Raw genomic sequence first — 16,866 nt, forward strand, 5'->3', positions numbered from 1 at the left:
GTGAGACGGGGCGGGGGGCGGCGGGACCGGGTAGGGGCTACGCCGGGAGGGCGAGTGGGTAGCCCGGGGATTTGTGGCTTCCCGCAGTCGCGTCCCGGTTCGAGGCTGCGGGCCCGGCTCGGGGTCCCCGCGTCCCGGCTGCGGACAGGCGGGCAGCGGGAGGTGCAGCATCTTGCCCGTGTCTGCCGGGCTGGAGGAAGCAGGTGCTGCTCCAACTGCCCGGAGGAGACGCAGCTCACAGGGGAGCCGGGCTTGGGTGGGTTCGTCTCCCCCAGTCGTGCCGATGCCTGAGGGGAGGGTGCGGGGGAACCCAGCCGGGGGTGTCCGGTGGTGGGCACAGGCGGGCGGGCCCCGCTGGCCGTCGGGGAGCGATTCTCCCGTGAGGGCGATGGAGCGCGGGCTGCCCGGGGCTGTCTGCCCGCGGGGATGGCCAAAACCATCGAGCAGGGCACCGACAGCAGAACTGGCAGCTTTCTCTCCTTGGGAACGTGGTGTCAGGAAATGGAATTGTCTCGAGGCTTTGCATGGGAAAAATGTAGTGTGCTCGCTGGGTTTCAGGGCTGGAAAAAGTCAGGGCTACCTGGCACATCTGCAGAGGGTCTCTCCCATTGCCCCATTCTGTTATTCTGTACAGAGCTGTACGCGCTGCTGGGCTGTGCTGGGTTAGGGCTCGCTGGATATTTGTAATTTGTTGCGCTGAAGGGCTGGATGGGTACAGGGCTCCTTGGGCACGCTGGATCAGTCTCCCCTTGCCTTCCCCAGCCCCCTGCATACACACAGCCCTCTGTTCCAGTGACACAACCTGGCTGGGAGGGTGCCTGGCTGTGACAGAGCCCAGCACTGCTTGAGCAATTCCTTCTCCCAGCTGGGACTGGCATCAGTGATGGAAGGAAAGTAGAAGAGAAGCTGTAGGAAAACCAGCCCCTGGAAATGGAAATGTGTATGGGAGCACTGGTGGCTGGAGGATCTGACTTGGATGTGACCTTGCTGTCCGTTGCTGCTGGGCAAAATTTTAATCTCAGTCTTCCAGTTGTAATAATCAAATAGGGATATGACTCAGTGGGCAGCTCTGGAACACATTATCTGAATGGTGTCTGAGAGGTTTTCTGGTGCTGCCTTAGTCTGCACCCTTTGAACCTCCTGGGTGCTGCCGAGACATTCCCAAAGGAATGAGTGGTTGCTTGTGGCCCCACACAGCCTGTCTGGGGTAAAGCCACACAGGCTTTGTGACTTTCTCTGGAACCTCACCTCTGATGGTGGCACCGAGGAAGTGCTCCAGGATAAGTTGTGATTGATTTTTAACTCCATGCCCAGCTTGTGCCTCATTTCTGGTGCTGTGCAGCTGCAGCACTCCTGGGGCTGGCAGCCAGCCCGGGGTGTAGGGGCTGAGTCAACTGCTGTTGTCAGTATTGCTGCCCTGGGCATTCAGATCCTGTGAGTCAGGTCAAAAACCCACGACTTTAAAAATAGTACATTGTGGGTTCTGTCCATGGGCACCCTGCTGTAGCAGCCTTCAGGGCTTACATGCTGGAAGTGGTCTGGTTTGGGTATTTTTATATCTTGAGGAAAAACTTACTTTCAGGAAGTTGAATTTCATCACTTTAGAAAAGGACAATCAGTAGAAAAGCTTTAGGACCTGTGAGGGTCAGAGTTAACCTCCTTTTGCTGTGTAATTTGGATTAGCAGCACATTTTCTGTGTCTGGGGGCTGTGGCCATTGATCTAATGAGGCAGAGCTGCTCCTCAGCAGGAGCTGCAGCAGCATGGAAGGAGTTAATACCTCGTGGTTAGAGTAGCTTTGTATCGAGATGGAAATGACTAAGCACTCTGCATTCCTGGAGAGTTACTTGTTTTGATATAAAATCTGCTTGTTTGCTACTGCCCATGTCTTTGAGGCATCAGCATGGCAGAGCTGTTCAGAGGAGCATCAGAGTTCTTCTGGAGAGGAACAAGATGGGAATAGCTGAGAGCTCTGGAAGGGCTCCCTTCCCTCCAGGAACGAGCTGCCAGCTTCCCTAGGCTCCACAAGACCAGAAACTGCTTTTTATTTGGCTGCTAACACACAGGAGGCTTGGTGACAAAGGCTCTGGGGTGGTTTAGGACTGCACAGCTTTCACAAAAGGACTGGGATTGCCTCAGAGCTGCACCAGCTGGTCCAGGCAGTGCTTGTGTTCCCAGGACAAGGTAAGGTGCTGTGTCAGTGCCTCTGCTGCAGGGTGCTCGGGGAGCTGGGGGTTCCAGCAGCACAGGAGGGGAGGACTGACCTCAGCACTAGGCAGGGATTTATTCTGGAACAGCACAGCTGGCAGCTTTCTCTCCTTGGGAATGTGGTTTCAGGAAATGGAATTGTCTCGAGGCTTTGCATGGAAAATGTGTAGTGTGTTCGCTGGATTTCAGGGCTGGAAAAAGAGTCAGGGCTACCTGTCATGTGCTGGGAACGTGCCTTATTCTTCTGCTTTGGGAGCTTCCAAACAGCATGGATAAGAGAGGCAGGCTTTTGGCAGAAATGGGTGGTGTTTTGTCTAGAAATTATGTAATTCTCTCCCAAACTGCTGCCTCTTCCAGTGAAAAAATTCACTATTCTTAACTCCACCGATCTCCTCTAAGCAGTAAGGATGATGAATTTGGCTTCTCTGGAAACTTTGGGAAGCCCATTGAGGCCACTGAAGGAGTTTGGAAGGGGAGGTCGGGATGGGAGCAGTCACAAGTGTGGTTATTCTGTGACAGGAATGATTTGTGCAGTGCTTGATACAAGTGCTGGCTGCCTGACCCAGGTGGTCTCTGCCAGCTCTGTGTCCTTGAGCTGTGTTTTAGCCTGTCCTGGGCTGCATTTAGGAGTTACTTAACTTGGATCACACCACCCCAGTGTGTGTGTGTGTGCTCTTTCTTCACCAAAGATCAGCCTCTGCCCTTGCCTGGGCTCACGTGATGAGCTCAGATCAAATGCCTGGGTCTTGATAGCAAGCCTGGGCAGGTGAAAAGCTGCATTCCTCCCTCCTTGGATGGAGATTTTGGGAGAGACAGTCCAAGGGAGCAGCTCTGAGCAGGGAGAACTTCAGGCTTGTGCTCAGCTCTCTGTGGATCCCATTCCTGCATGTCCAAAGCCAGGCTGGATGGTGGGACTGTGTTCACAGGGGTCAGAGGATGAGGGAAGAGATGAGGATCTGACTCCATGTTTCAGAAGGGTTCATTTATTATTTTATGATATATATTATATTAAAACTATACTAAAAGTTTAGAAGAAAGGATTTCATCAGAAGACTGGCTAAGAGTAGAAAAAGAAGGAATGATAACAAAGCCTTGTGGCTCAGACTCTGTCTGAGCTAGCTCACTGTGATTGGCCATTAATTAGAAACAACTAACATAGGCTAATCAAAGATTTACCTGTTGCATTCCACAGCAGCAAATAACCATTGTTTACATTTTGTTCTTGAGGCTTCTCAGGAGGAAAAATCCTAAAGAAAGGATTTTCCGTAAAAGATGTCTGTGACAGGATGGGGCTTGGAGCAACCTGGGACAGTGGAAGGTGTCCCTGCCATGGCAGGGGTGGAAGGAGATGAACTTTGAGGTTCCTTCCAGTCCAACCCAACCCATTCTGGGATTCTGGAGTTCCATGTCCTGGCCAAGGCTGAGCTTCTCCTCCACATTTCTCAGCTCTTGGTTGTGCCCTACCATGGGAGCAGGGACCTGGGCAGTGGGAGAGGGTGGGAGAATCAGGCCTTGACTTCAGCCATGGCTTGAGAGGAGGAAGCAGAAATGGCTCTGTCTGTCTGTCTGGCTGTGTGTCTGTGTGTCTGGCTGAGGAAGCTGCAGCACAGGCAGTTTTTGTTGCAGCCCTCCCAACATGAGCTGTGGCAGGAAGGATGTGGGGTGGGCTGGCAGCCAGCAGAGCTGCCCAGCTTGGGCACAGCCAGGGTGGACCCACCTGGAGAGCTGTGCAGGGCTCCTGAGCCTCCTGTGGGCAGCCATTTGTCCTCATGGGTGGTGGAGGGTGTCAGGGAAGGGTTCTTCCCCCAGAGGGTGCTGGGCACTGCCCAGGCTCCCCAGGGAATGCCCAGAGCTGCAGGAGTGTCCTGTGCAGGGCCAGGAGGAGTTGGACAGGGTGATCCTTGTGGTTCCCTTCCAAGTGTGTTCCATGATTCTCTGCCAGGCTGCTCCCACAGGAGCTCCCAGCTGGAGCATTCAGGAGGAATCAGCCAGTGCTGTTGGAACCAGAGCAGCTGTGGGCACAGATTGTGAGTGCAGGTGCTGGGCTGGGTCAGTGCTGGGATAAACCCTGCTCCACACCATGGGATCCTTCAGGTGCTGCTCCCTGTGCCACTCCTGCATCCAGCAGTGCTGGGTTTGGAGGCTTGGCAGGCCCTGGAGGATCCTGGTGTGGAGGCTGTTGGAGCCCTGTCCCCCCTGGCTGTCCCTTTGCCTGGGTCCTGAGAGGGTCCTGAGTGGCACAGAGAGGGAAAGCTGCTTTCCTGCCTGCTAATCAGGGCTGTGCAGACACACACGGAGGAAGGATGGCTCTGCTCTGCCTCAGGATGTTTTGGCAACAATGCCTATTTATAGGAGAGGGCAGGGGCCCCTCACTGCTGCGGAAGAGGGTCTCCAGTGGCTGCAGAAGCACTGGGGACAGGCTGGAATGCTGATGAGGGACAGAGGGCTGATGATGGAGCAAATATCCTCAGCTTTGGGCTTCCCCAGATTGTCCAAGTTTATCCCATTCACTGCTGAGTTACCAGCAGCTGTGTGGGACAATGGGCTGAGCCATTCCAGCCTGCAGGAACCCACACTGGAGACAGCGAGCTGCTTCCCACAGCAACTGTGCTGCTTTGGCAGAGTGCAGCAGAGCCAGGGCTTGGTGCCATGTGTGCCCAAACCATCCCTGGCATGTCCTTGACCAGTGAGCTTTCTCACTAGTGCTATCAAAGAGATCTGCCAAGGCCGGTTCTTTGATTTTAATTGCACTGCAGATGCCTCTGCCAAGCAGATCAGCAGCTCCAGGGGTAGCCCTGAGCCCTGGAATTGGAGGAGTGGTGCCAGCAGTGGGCAGGGTGTGGGTCTGCTGTGCTGGGGGCTCTCCACACCCAGCCTGGAGAGTGGGGCATGACCCCTTGCCAGGCAGGTTTGGGCTCCTGTGCCTCCCAGCGTGGTTTGGTGCCCATCCCTGGCTCTGCCCGCTCTGCCAGCCTGTGCTGACTCAGTGCTGGCCGGGTGTGGTGGCACTGGCTGTGCAGGACACGTGCCCAGGGTGGCAGTGGCAGCTGGAGCAGAGCTTTGGTGTCACTCTGGGCCCTGCAGATTCTGCAGGGATCCTCTGCTTTTGTGCATGTGTGGAATTCTGCTGTTTCCCTGCTTTTTGCAGGGAGACTTCTTGGTGCCAGGGGATGTTACCAGAGCCAGAGGGGCCCCTGAGCACTTGTCTCCTTAGCAAAAGGAGGTTGTTAAATACAGCTGGAGGGTTGGAACTTCTGAAATGGGATAATTGCCCAGAGAAAGGGAGGAACAGGGCTTGGTAGAGCCTATGGGCTCTAACAGGTTGGATGGTGTGACCGTGTTCACAGTGGTCCGAGGATGAGGGAAGAGACGAGGGTCTGACTCCATGTTTCAGCAGGCTTGATTTATTATTTTATGATATATATTATACTAAAACTATACTAAAAGAATAGAAGGAAGGATTTCATCAGAAGTCTAGCTAAGAATAGAATAGGAAAGAATGATAACAAAGGTTTGTGTCTCTGACAGAGTCTGAGCCAGCTGACTGTGATTGGCCATTAATTACAAACAACCAACATGGGCTAATCAAAGATCCACCCATTGCATTCCACAGCAGCAGATAACCATTGTTTACATTTTGTTCCTGAGGCCTCTCAGCTTCTCAGGAGAAAAAAAATCTTAAGGAAAGGATTTTTCAGAAAATATCATGGCTACAGCTGAGGATTCCACACATGAGATGTCTGTATTGAAACCATGCTGGCCTGCAGGTGCTGGCTCTGTGCAGCCACCCCAGTTCTCCCTGGTGGTTTCCCCTGCATTCCTTGCTGGATTTTCTGGAGGATGGGTGCTGTATCCCCTGGATTCCACGTGTGGGAAGTCTCCTGTTTGTGCAGGCTCTGCTTGGCTAGGAGAAGCCAGAGTGTTCCTTTAGCATTCCTTCTCTGCTGATCCCAACATGGAGTGATTTTCACTTGAAGATGAAAACTCACCCATTTTCTTCTGCCTTTTGAAACTCCACAGGCTGGGCACCACTGCCCTCCAGTCTCTTGGATGGCAAATTTAGGTCAGGCATTGGCAAACAGAGCACCAGGCAGGTTTCCACTTGTGCTGTGGAGCAAGAGAGCACTCCTGGGAGGAGGATGCACTCTTCCCCAGCTCTTAAATCCTGTGTCAAGCAGCAGCTCCTCTCTGGAGAGGCAGATGTGGTTCCTTTTTCCTTTTTCCTTTTTCCTCGTGTGCTGTGTGTCTCTGCTGAATGTGGAGCTCAGGTGCCACAGGGATTTATCTCTACTGCACTCCTGCAGAAGGGCTGGCTGAGATCCACACTGCTGTGTTCCTCTGCCATTAAATAATTTCCTTCAGTTTGCATGCCTGGGATCCCTCAGGGTGTTCTGTGCCTGCTGTGTTTGTTTTTGGAGCCTCAGCTCCCTTTCCATGTGTGCACAAACAGCCCCTGTGGGGAGGCAGCTCTGGAAGCCTGTCCTGAGCACGTGGTGGGTGAGATTTGGGGAGGAATGTTCTGCAGCAATTGCCAGGAGCAGATGGGACATTGGGGACAAAGGTGGTACAGAGACTCCATCATCAGAAAACATTTAAAAATCGCTTTATTATTATATATTTATTATTAGAAATCCACAGTTCTTACAGAAACAATGGTGGCTCTAAGACCTGATTGGCCTTCAGGAATTTTCTCTCACCTATTGGTCAAGAAGGGACAACTCCTCCTTGTAAACTTCTTTGACAAACAGAGGTTGCCTGCCAGGTGCAGAGATTGAGATAAGAATTGTTTTAATTCTTTTTCTGAATTGTTTTAATTCTTTCTCTGAGCTTTCTCACAGCTTCCCAGGAAGATCCTGTGGCATCTCTGTCTCTCTGTTCAGAGGGTGTTTTCACCATTTTCCCCATTTTTGTGATTTTTCTCCTCAGGAAGTGACATCTACACGGTGAAGGTGGAGGAGCTGGGTTTGGGATCAATTTTGGGTCATTTCTAATCTGATTTTCCTCATTTTTTTCACCATTTTTAACCCAGTTTTCACAAAATTTTCCCCATTTTTATGATTTTCTCCCCAGGAAGTGCCATCTACACCGTGAAGGTGGAGGAGCTGGGTTTGGGGTCCCCTTTTTCCACTTCTAACCCCATTTTCTCCATTTCTTCACCAATTTTCTCCATTTCCCCCCACTTTTCACCATTTTTCACAGTTTTCCTCAAGTTTTTCCCCAATTTTCCCCATTTTCCCCTGTTTTCCCTTGTTTTTCACCATTTTTCACAGGTTTTCTCCATTTTTTCCCCAATTTTCCCCATTTTTCCCCAATTTTCCCCATTTTTCACTGTTTTTCTCCATTTTCCCCAATTTTAGATGATTTTCTCCATTTCCCCCCATTTTTCACCATTTTTCTCCATTTTCCCTCCAATTTTCACCATTTTTCTCAATTTTCCCCAAATTTTCACCATTTTCACAGTTTTTCTCCATTTCCCCCAATTTTCACCATTTTCCACAGTTTTTCTCAATTTTTCCCAATTTTTTATCATTTTACTCCATTTTTCCCCAATTTTCACCATTTTCACCGTTTTTCTCCACTTTCCCCCAATTTTCACAATTTTCTCCATTTTCCCCCAATTTTCACCATTTTCACCATTTTTCCCCAAATTTTCAGGTTTTTTCCCAAATTTTCACCGTTTTTTTCCATTTTTTCACCAATTTTCTCCATTTCCCCCAGTTTTCACCATTTTCACAGTTTTTCTCCATTCCCCCCAATTTTCACAATTTTCTCCATTCCCCCCCAATTTTCACCATTTTCTCCATTCCCCCCCCAATTTTCACCATTTTTTCACCGTTTTTTCCCAAATTTTCACCAATTTTCACAGTTTTTCTCCATTCCCCCCAATTTTCACCATTTTCACAGTTTTTCTCCATTTCCCCCCCCAATTTCCACCATTTTTTCACCGTTTTTTCCCAAATTTTCACCGTTTTTTCCCAAATTTTCCCTGTTTCTTCCCCAGTTCTCACCATTCTCCCCCATACTTTGTGCCTACCACAGCCTGCAGCTGACGGATTCCGTTTTTCCCCTCAGGTGGGAGCAGCCGGCCCGCACTCCGTGACCCCGCCGGGCCCTGGGCAGCGTGGTGCCAGCTTGGATGCGTGCAGCGCCGGGCAGGCCGTGGCCAGGGCTGGGCATGGGCAGCGTGTGAGCCCGCCTGGCACTGCCATGCACCCCGTGGGCACCGGGGACGGCAGCTTCACCCGCGGGGCCCTGCAGGGCCAGACCCTGTCCCGCAGCCACTGCCGCAACATCAGGCAGAAGATCTCGCAGTGGGAGGGCAGGGCCAGGGGCTGCCCCAGCAAGGACAGGCAGCAGCTCAAGGACTTTGGGGTAAAATACGACCCCAGCTGCAATAATGCACTGCCCAAAGTGAATAATGCACTGCCCAAAGGGAAGGCAGAGTGCGCTGAGAACGGCACAAGGGCTGGGGGTAAAGATCCCAAGAGCCTGGGGTTGGATTTTAGGGAAGATGCACGGAGATGCTGGCAAACCAGAGGCTGTGGTGGCCCAGCTTGCCCAGCCAAGGAGAAAGGAGAGGCACAAACAGGCTGCCTGACCCCAGGGGTGGCACTGCCCCCAGGGAACTTCTATACCTCACAAGCTCTGTGGAGGAGAGCAGATCCCCCCCTGCCTGGCAGAGCCTCTCCTGGTGCCTCGGACCTCCAGAGGAAGCGAGGCAGCGCTGGCTCCCCGGAAAGAGAACTGCAAATCAAAGGAGTGGACGCTCTCTGCAGGGCAGAGAGGAGCTTGAGGAACATTTACTCTGAGGTTGAGGGGCAGGAGGAGGAGGAGGAGGAGGAGGCAGCTCCTGATCCACCTCCCAAACCCCGCAGGACTTTCCGCTACCTGGCAGAGAAGGGTGCTGGGGGTCGTAGAGCTGCCAGTGCCACCAGGGAAGGTCCCCTGCAAAAACACTGTGGAAGGGACGTGGTGTCATCCTCCAACAACCCTGAGAAGAAAATAGCCAGCAGGAGGATCAGAGGGAGAGCCCAGAGGTACATAATTCATCTCTCATGTCTGAAATATTTATTGAAATTATTTTCTGGGTGGGTTTAAGCAGCTTGCTTGGCATGATGGCCTCGTGGAGTGCTACTAGTGGTGATGCCTCTTTTCATGGGGAAGGGATGTTCCTGGGTGAGAGTATCCTGCTTTTGCTGCTGACAGTCTTGCAAAGAGGGCTCCAGGTTCCAAACAGAAGTCAGCCCACACCTTAGAACAGAGTGGAGTGACCCCAGGGAGAGACCTGCCCGCTCCCTGCCTGCTGCTTGCCCTCAGCTGCAATTTGGGGATGGCAGAGTAGCTTTCCCTTGGCTGCTGAGTGTTTGGCTTTTCTGGGAGTGACAGTTTCTCTTATTGCTTAAGGCTGCAGGCTGTGGTTCTGCTCTTGCAGTAGGTTTGGCTGGTTTTCCCTTTTTCCCATACCCTTCTGAGGTGGCTTGATGCAGATCCTGCTCACAGATGAGCTGTCTGTGCTGGACTGGTGTGCAGAGATGTGGCTTGAGGTTCTGAAACCTTCCACTGTGGCAAAATGTGCAGCAGCAACCCAGATTTGATGATCAGGATGAGCTAAATCCATGCCAGCTCCTCTGTGACCTCAGTGCCCTAATTTCAAAATAGTGGCCAAGTGGATGGAAATGCCAGCCCACAAATGCATGAACACCTTGAGCATGAGTAGGAGAGGCCGGGAGGAAGCAGTGCCCTGGTTCTGAGCTGCTGCAAGAATTCAAACATGGTTTGGGTTCTTGCCTCTGACAGGATGGGGCTGGCCCTGCCTGCTTGGAGTGTGCTTGGCCATGGAGCCTCCAGCTCCTTTTCTTACTTAATGAATCTCCCAGAGTAAGTGAGCAGGATTTGCTGTGCTGGCTTTGACTGGGATGATTTTCTTCTTGGCATCTTGTGTGCTGCTGTGTTTGGGGGTTGTGATGAAAGTATTGGTGACACAGCAGGGCTCACACAGAGCTGGGAGGGGACACAGCAGGGACAGCTGACCCCAAGGATGTTCCAGACCCTGTGATGTTCTGCTCAGCTGTAAAAACTGGGGAAGAAGCAGAAAGGGGGAAAATTTGGAATTTGTATTCCCAAGTCACTGTTATGCATGATGGAACCCCTAGACATGGCCAAACACCAAGGGAAATAGGGAATGAATCCCTTGTTTTGCTTTCCTTGCTTGTGCAGCTTTTGCTTTACCTTCCAAACCGTCTTTATCTCAACCCATTTTCTCTCTTTACCCTCTGATTCTCTCCCCCATCCCACGGGCTGGGAGTGAGGGGCTGAGCTGCTGCCTTGGAAATGTGGCCCGGAGTGGAGCATCCATGTGCTGGATGGTCCCAGGGAGGGCCACGCTGTGTTTGACTGCAGACAGCAGCTCCTTTAGAAGCAATCCCCCTGCTTTTCCTCTAGGAAATCTTTTGAGTTTGAGGACATCCAGGGCTTCCGCAGGCGGCCGGCGGGCGGCGGCTGCCACAGACCCCGGGAGGAGAGCAATGGCTCTGCAGGATCCAGGCTGCTCTGCACTCAGTCTCAGGACAACATCTACGAGGACATTATCTGTATGTGCCTGGACTTCTGGGGGTGCCCTAATCATGGTTAAGGGTGGAAATTGTGCTGGGGAGGGAGGGGATGAAGGTGAGGATGGATTGAGCCCTTTCCGGCTCTGGGGTTTTTAAGGTTTTCCCCATCTGGGGTTCTTTGTTGGTGTTGGTGCCATCTGCACGTGAACAGCCTGATTTCAGATGTCATTGGAGGTCACTGGAGTTGGCCTGTGCTAAAGTGATTTCTTTATTAGCCCTTGGAATGCTTTGCTTGAGTGTTGCACAGAGATCAGTGTGAGCACTGCCAAAATGAGCTGCTTTGCAATAGAGCTGCTTGCTGTGCAGGGGAAGAAGTGTTTTGTTCTGCTGAGTCCATGTGCAGTTTGCCAAGGTGATGGCAGTGGGTTAGAAGGATCCAACTTTAAACAGGTCTCTCAGACCCTGTTATTGGCAGGCTCTCCCCACTTATATCCCTGGCTGAAATTACAGGGTTTTATCCCCTTTCATAAACCCCCCATCCAATGCTTTTTTCCAGGTCCCACAAAAGAACATCCCTATGAAGATATCAGAGCACTGCCCTTGCCCCTGTGGAAGGTCCCATCTGTGTGGAAGCTGCCCCCTCCCCGGAGCATCAGCAGAGCTCCCAAGGTGGGCTGGGGACATTAAAGGGTCAGGGGTTTTCAGAACCATTCCCACAAGAGCCCTCATTTGTGCTCAGCCTCACACTCCACTCTGCAAGTCATTGGTTTGCCTTATTATTTTATTGCTTGTTATTAATGTGAATAATACATGATGTAAATAATGAACAGCCGTGGCAGCTGATGAAGCTGCTAAGGAGCAACAGAGTGGGAACAAGAGAGATTTGGTGAGAGGCTTGAGTGGGGAGGTGGGATGGAGACTTGGTAGAGCAGATTTACCAGCTGTAGTGTGACTCCTCTGCCTGGGACCCTGGACCAAAGCTGGATCTCATGCTTAACTCTCTCTTCTGCTTCTGTTTTCCAGCCTCCCCCCAAACCTCCCTTCCTCAGCCGTAAATCACTGGAGCTGAAACCCTCCCAGACAAATTTCCAAGGGAAGGTGGGGAAGGAAACCTCCCTGCCTGTCACTCTGTCTGAGTGGAAGCTGTTCCGAGCAGTGGAGGCTGCCAGCAGGAGAAAGAACCTGCCCTGGGTGAGATTCAAATGTAAAACTTCACTTCTTGCCTGGCATTTCAAGCTCTTGCTGCTTTGTGAGAGGCCACAGGGCTGTGGGCCAGGCAGGTGATAGCTGCTTGGCACTGCTGCCCCAGCCATTCCCTCTCCGAGTGGCAGGGCTGGTGTCTGGGGGTCTGAGTGCCAGTTCTGGCTGGGACAGTGCTGGTTTTGTTGGTCAGGAATCACAGTGGTGTTTTTGTGGGCAGACAGAGTGCTCAGAGTTGGCCTGGAGGTGTGTGAGCACAAGCCCTTCCTGGTGCTTTGTCACCCAAGCCTCGTTCCCAGTGTTTCCATGGAGTGTTGGTGCTGGGTTTGTGCTCTGGGAGAGCTCCAGGAGCAGCTCTGTGTGCACATGTCCCTGCTCCCAGTGCCTTCCCAGGCTGGTCCTGGTGCTCACTGCAGTTCCTGAGTAAGGGATAGCTGTTGGAATGTTGGCCAGGAGTTCTGGACTGGCACCAGGAGCAGCTGTTTCACAGTTTGAGGGTGCAGAGGAGCTCTCAGGGATAAGAGCTTTTCACAAAGCCTTCATCCAGCTGTCCCTTCTGGCCTCTCCCTCCTGCCTGGCTGCAAGGACAATTGTGCTGCTGGGGCCAGAGGGGTGAGGAAGGCTTTTAATCCACCTTCACACAGAGAACTGTTCAGTTTGCTGCCTTGGGAAGGCTTCTAGATCCTTCTGTTGGTTACCAGCTCACATCCCTCTGTGACAAAAGGCACCACATGCTGTAGAAGGGCAGCTGTGGTGGCACTTTGTGCACGGGACTCAGATTGTGGTAGTGAGAAAGATTTATTTTTGCTGTGGTAAAATCATTTCACTGCAGCAGATCTTTATTTCATCTGAAAATCACGTGTGTTTGCTCAGATTGCACAAGGCTGTGAGGTAGAGCTGGACAGCTGCAAAGGACTTTTCAAACCTTTAAAGTGCTTTGGAGTATCAAGTAACTTCTGTCTGTGTTTTTAAACAAATTCTGGGTCTGGAAAATCAGGAAGGAGATGGCAAGATTATAAAAATGCTGTGATGGAGAGTATATCTCATTTGGAGAGGGGAAAATAAAATGTTCTCCAAAAGCAAACCTATTCCAAAAATCTGGTAACAATTTACATGCAGGAAGAGCACTTTACTCTCTTTGCTCATGAGGAATTGAGCCAAGATTGTTTCAAAGGTTGAGAAAAGGACTGGGGTCTAAAGAGACAAAACCTTTTGCCTAAGAAACACATGGCTGCCTTAAACACACCCAGGGTGGTGACTCAGCTGCACAAAAATCAGGACAGAAATGAAGATTTCCTAGGTAAGGCTGGGTAAAAAGGCAAAGAAGGCAAGTTTGGCAGGAGGAGCACTGCTCTCAGTGCTGAGGCAGAAAATGGAGAGAAATCCATTGAAAAAGCAGAACCTAAGCCTGGATTGCTGATTTGGGGATTAAACACTTAAGCTGAACAAACAGGTTCTGTTTAATATCTTTCCTTTTATGCTGTATTTGTGATGACAAATGGCTGGGCCCCACCCTCCTGTGTTCAGTTTAATGAATTCTTGAGGCAGGAATGAACTTGACCTGCTCCCTGCATTTAGGGTAAATCCCTCCTGCCATGAAGAGCCTTTGATGTGGGGAGTCAGGAGCCCCTGGGGCACTGGCAGGTGAGGGAAAAGCAGAAAGCAGGGACACAGAAAGTGTCAGGACTTTGGCTTAAGGCTGTTGTGACCAGTGGAAGGAGGATTACCAATCAAAGTGCTGACCCTTCTTTCATGTCTGTGCTTAGTCTGCACTGGGCTGGGCTTTTACCCAGCTTTTTTCCTCCACTGGGCCAGCTGTGTGGTCCTGCAGCATTGTTCTGTCCCAGTGTCTGGCTTCATTTGTGCAAAATCCCAGAATGGTTTGGGTGGAAAGGCCCTTAAATGGCTCCTGCCATGGCCATGGACACCTTCCAGCAGAGCAGGGTGCTCTGAGTCCATCACCCTCTCATTCCAGCAAACTCCTGGGGCAGGGCCTGTGCTTTAAGCTCCTTTGTGCTTCAGGAGAGCTGACATCAACCACAGCAGCAAACCCAAAACCCAACCCCCAAGCTAGAGTGAGAGAGCTCTGCTTTTTCTGGGCTTGGATTGAGTTGGGGAGCATTTTCTGAGTCCTCTGTGCTGCAGGGCTTGAGAAGTTCTTGCAAGTACATAGAAAACGGAGATCTGATGCCTGACAGTTTGTCACTTCTATTTGGGAAGGCAAGTGTGACATTTTCCAGAGTGCCTGTGCAGTCTGGTGTCAGCTTTGAGCTGTGCTGACAGGGATCTCTCTGCTGCAGCAGAAATCTGTGCTCATTCTTTATGTAGTGAGCTGGGCTAGAAGAACCTCTGAGCCAGGGTTCCTGCAGGGTTTGGGCAGCTCCCCCAGCTTTGGTGGTGGCTGTTGGGAACCTGGAGCCTTCTCTGGACCCCCACATTAACCTCTGCTTCTGCTCTGGGTTTCAGCTGGTACTGAAAATACAGGAGATCTTTGATTCCAAGCGTGGAAAGAGGAAGGTGAAGCTGCTCAGTCCTGCTGGGAGAGAAGCAGCTCCAGTGAAAGGTACTGGGGTCTGCAGTGTCACTGTCTGTGCTCTGAACTCCTTGAGTGGCTCAGTTCCTCTGCCCTGGCCTGGCACCAGCACCTCATGCTGACTCAGCAGTGCAAACCCCACACTTGTGGCTGGAATTGAGCTTTCAGCTCAAGAAACACCTGCCTAACCCAAATTTACACTGCCACAAGGGGAGGATTCTGAGCCTGGGTTAAAATGCTTTTTCAAAAAAGCAGATTAAAGCAAAAATTCCTCAGAAAACCACTTGTTATGAGAGCTACCAGTGACTCCTGCACTCATTATCTGTGTGCCTTGTTCTGACTGTGTAGGGTCTTTATTTATATTTATATTAGGGTCTTTATTTATAGTTATAGGGGTTTTATTGTAGTTATTCTGTTCAGCAGCTCTGTTAAATTTTATAGCAGCTCAGCCAACCTGGTTTGTGTTCTGTGCCCATGTTCAGCTGACCTGCAGGTCACTCACTGTCACCACTGGCTGGATATCAGCTCTGCTTTTTGCAATGTGCTGTTGTCACACATTTCCCAGCTGCCCTTGGCTGATGCTTTGGGCAGCATTGGTGGGCAGCCCTGAGGGATGTTGATGTGATGAGTCTCAGGTTGTGTCTCTTTCCCAACTTTGGGTGTTGCCCATCTTCCTTCTGCATGGTTAATAAGTGAAAACTGTGTGTGTTTCAGGTGAAACCAGCGGCAACGAAAGCGATACGGAAAATCAGCCCAGAAGTGAGTGAATCACAGGGCTGGTCCTGTCCCACAGCACTGCACCCTTGGCCGAGGCCCTGCTGGGATGAGCTGATGTGTGGAATCTGCTGAGACATGGCCAAGTCTGGCAGCTGCTGCTGTGACAAACCAACCTCTGTTTCTGCCCTTTCTCCTGAGCCCTTGAGGTTTAATGCCATTAATCTGGCAGTCAGCAGAAGCAGAGTCATTTTTGGGTTGTTCTTGATCACCTTTGCTGCTGCTGCTTGAGGTTATTTCCCTCCTGATTCCTTCCCTTGGTTCTGTTTTATGTAATACTGTGAAGTGTCCTTTCCTCTGGGGTGAGTTCACCTGGGTATTTGTCCTGAGCTGGATCATAGAGCCAAACTCCAGACCTGAAACACCTACTTGGTTTTAGATGCTTTTAGCTTCCATGTGAAGGAAGATTAAACAGAAAGATCTGGCACAGGGTGCCCAGAGCAGCTGTGGATGCCCCTGGATCCCTGGAATGTCCATGGCCAGGCTGGATGGGGCTTGGAGCAACCTGGGACAGTGGAAGGTGGCCCTGCCATGGCAGGGGGGTGGCACTGGATGAGCTTTGAGGTCCCTTCAACCCAAACCATTCAAGGATTCATAGAATTCTAGATAGAATTCATTGATAGAATTCTATGATTATATTCTATGATTTTATTTTAGGTATTTCATTTACGTGGAGGGAAACATTCTAAAGGCTTTAACTTAGAATGAAAAGTGAAATTCCTTTTCTTTACGTTAAGGAGAGCAGTGGAGAGTGAAGGATCTCAGCAGAAATATTGAGATTTCTTCAGAAAGATTGAGTCACTGCCTGATGGAAGGGTTGTTTGAGAGTGTCTAGAATGTGTCACAGGAATTCCTGATGTCAGAGGGCTGTGCCTGTGCTTGTGAGCCTGTGCTGCCTGTCAGGACAGCCCAGCCTGGGGGTGCCTCTGCCTCTCCTGAGTGCCCCTGCTGTTTGGGGTGGCTCCCTGAGCTCCTGGCAGCTCCTGACCTGGATGGAGCAGCTGCCCTTCACCCCCTGGTACCCCTTTGTGCCACGCTGAGATGTGGAAGAACATCAGGGCAGCAGGAGAAATTTCAGTATCTGTCAGGGGGGATTTGCAGAGCTGCAGATTTGCAGGATTCTGGGTTTGCAGGCCAGTGCTTCCTGTCTGAATCACAGAATCCTGGAAGTGTTAAGGTTGGGAAAGACCTCTGAGGTCATCAAGTGCAGTCATCAACCCAGCAGCAGCACCATGCTCACCACTAAACCACATCCCCAAGTGCCACATTGTGTCTGTTTGCAGGGGTCTGAGGATGAGAAGAGATGAGGATCTGACTCCATGTTTCAGCAGGCTGATTTATTATTTTATGACATATATTATATTAAAACTATACTGAAAGAATAGAAGAAAGGATTTTATCAGAAGGCTGGCTAAGAATAGAAAAAGAAGGAATGATAATAAAGGCTTGTGGCTTGTGGCCAGCTGACTGTGATTGGCCATTAATTAGAAATAACTGCATGAGACCAATCACAGATTTACTTGTTGCATTTTACAGCAGCAGATAATCATTGTTTACATTTTGGTTTTGAGGTCTCTTAGCTTCTTAGGAGAAAAAATCT

At 50.9% G+C, this 16,866-nt stretch overlaps 1 protein-coding gene across 4 annotated transcripts in view; it reads left to right on the forward strand.

The window, feature by feature from the left end:
• The window catches only part of DENND2C (DENN domain containing 2C), a 32,584-nt gene that overhangs the window by 258 nt on the left and 15,460 nt on the right, over positions 1-16,866 (forward strand). For 2 of the 4 annotated variants that reach the window (XM_074528016.1, XM_074528017.1), the window contains exons 2-7: positions 8,280-9,244; positions 10,650-10,798; positions 11,316-11,428; positions 11,783-11,950; positions 14,426-14,522; positions 15,207-15,251. In XM_074528016.1, coding sequence (XP_074384117.1) covers positions 8,280-9,244; positions 10,650-10,798; positions 11,316-11,428; positions 11,783-11,950; positions 14,426-14,522; positions 15,207-15,251 — 1,537 coding nt within the window. Of the gene's footprint in view, positions 1-28; positions 2,184-7,862; positions 9,245-10,649; positions 10,799-11,315; positions 11,429-11,782; positions 11,951-14,425; positions 14,523-15,206; positions 15,252-16,866 lie in introns of those variants that run through there. The other 2 variants (XM_074528018.1, XM_074528019.1) reach the window with 2 other exon arrangements.

Source organism: Zonotrichia albicollis, chromosome 28, assembly GCF_047830755.1.
Source record: "Zonotrichia albicollis isolate bZonAlb1 chromosome 28, bZonAlb1.hap1, whole genome shotgun sequence".
Lineage (NCBI taxonomy): Eukaryota > Metazoa > Chordata > Aves > Passeriformes > Passerellidae > Zonotrichia > Zonotrichia albicollis.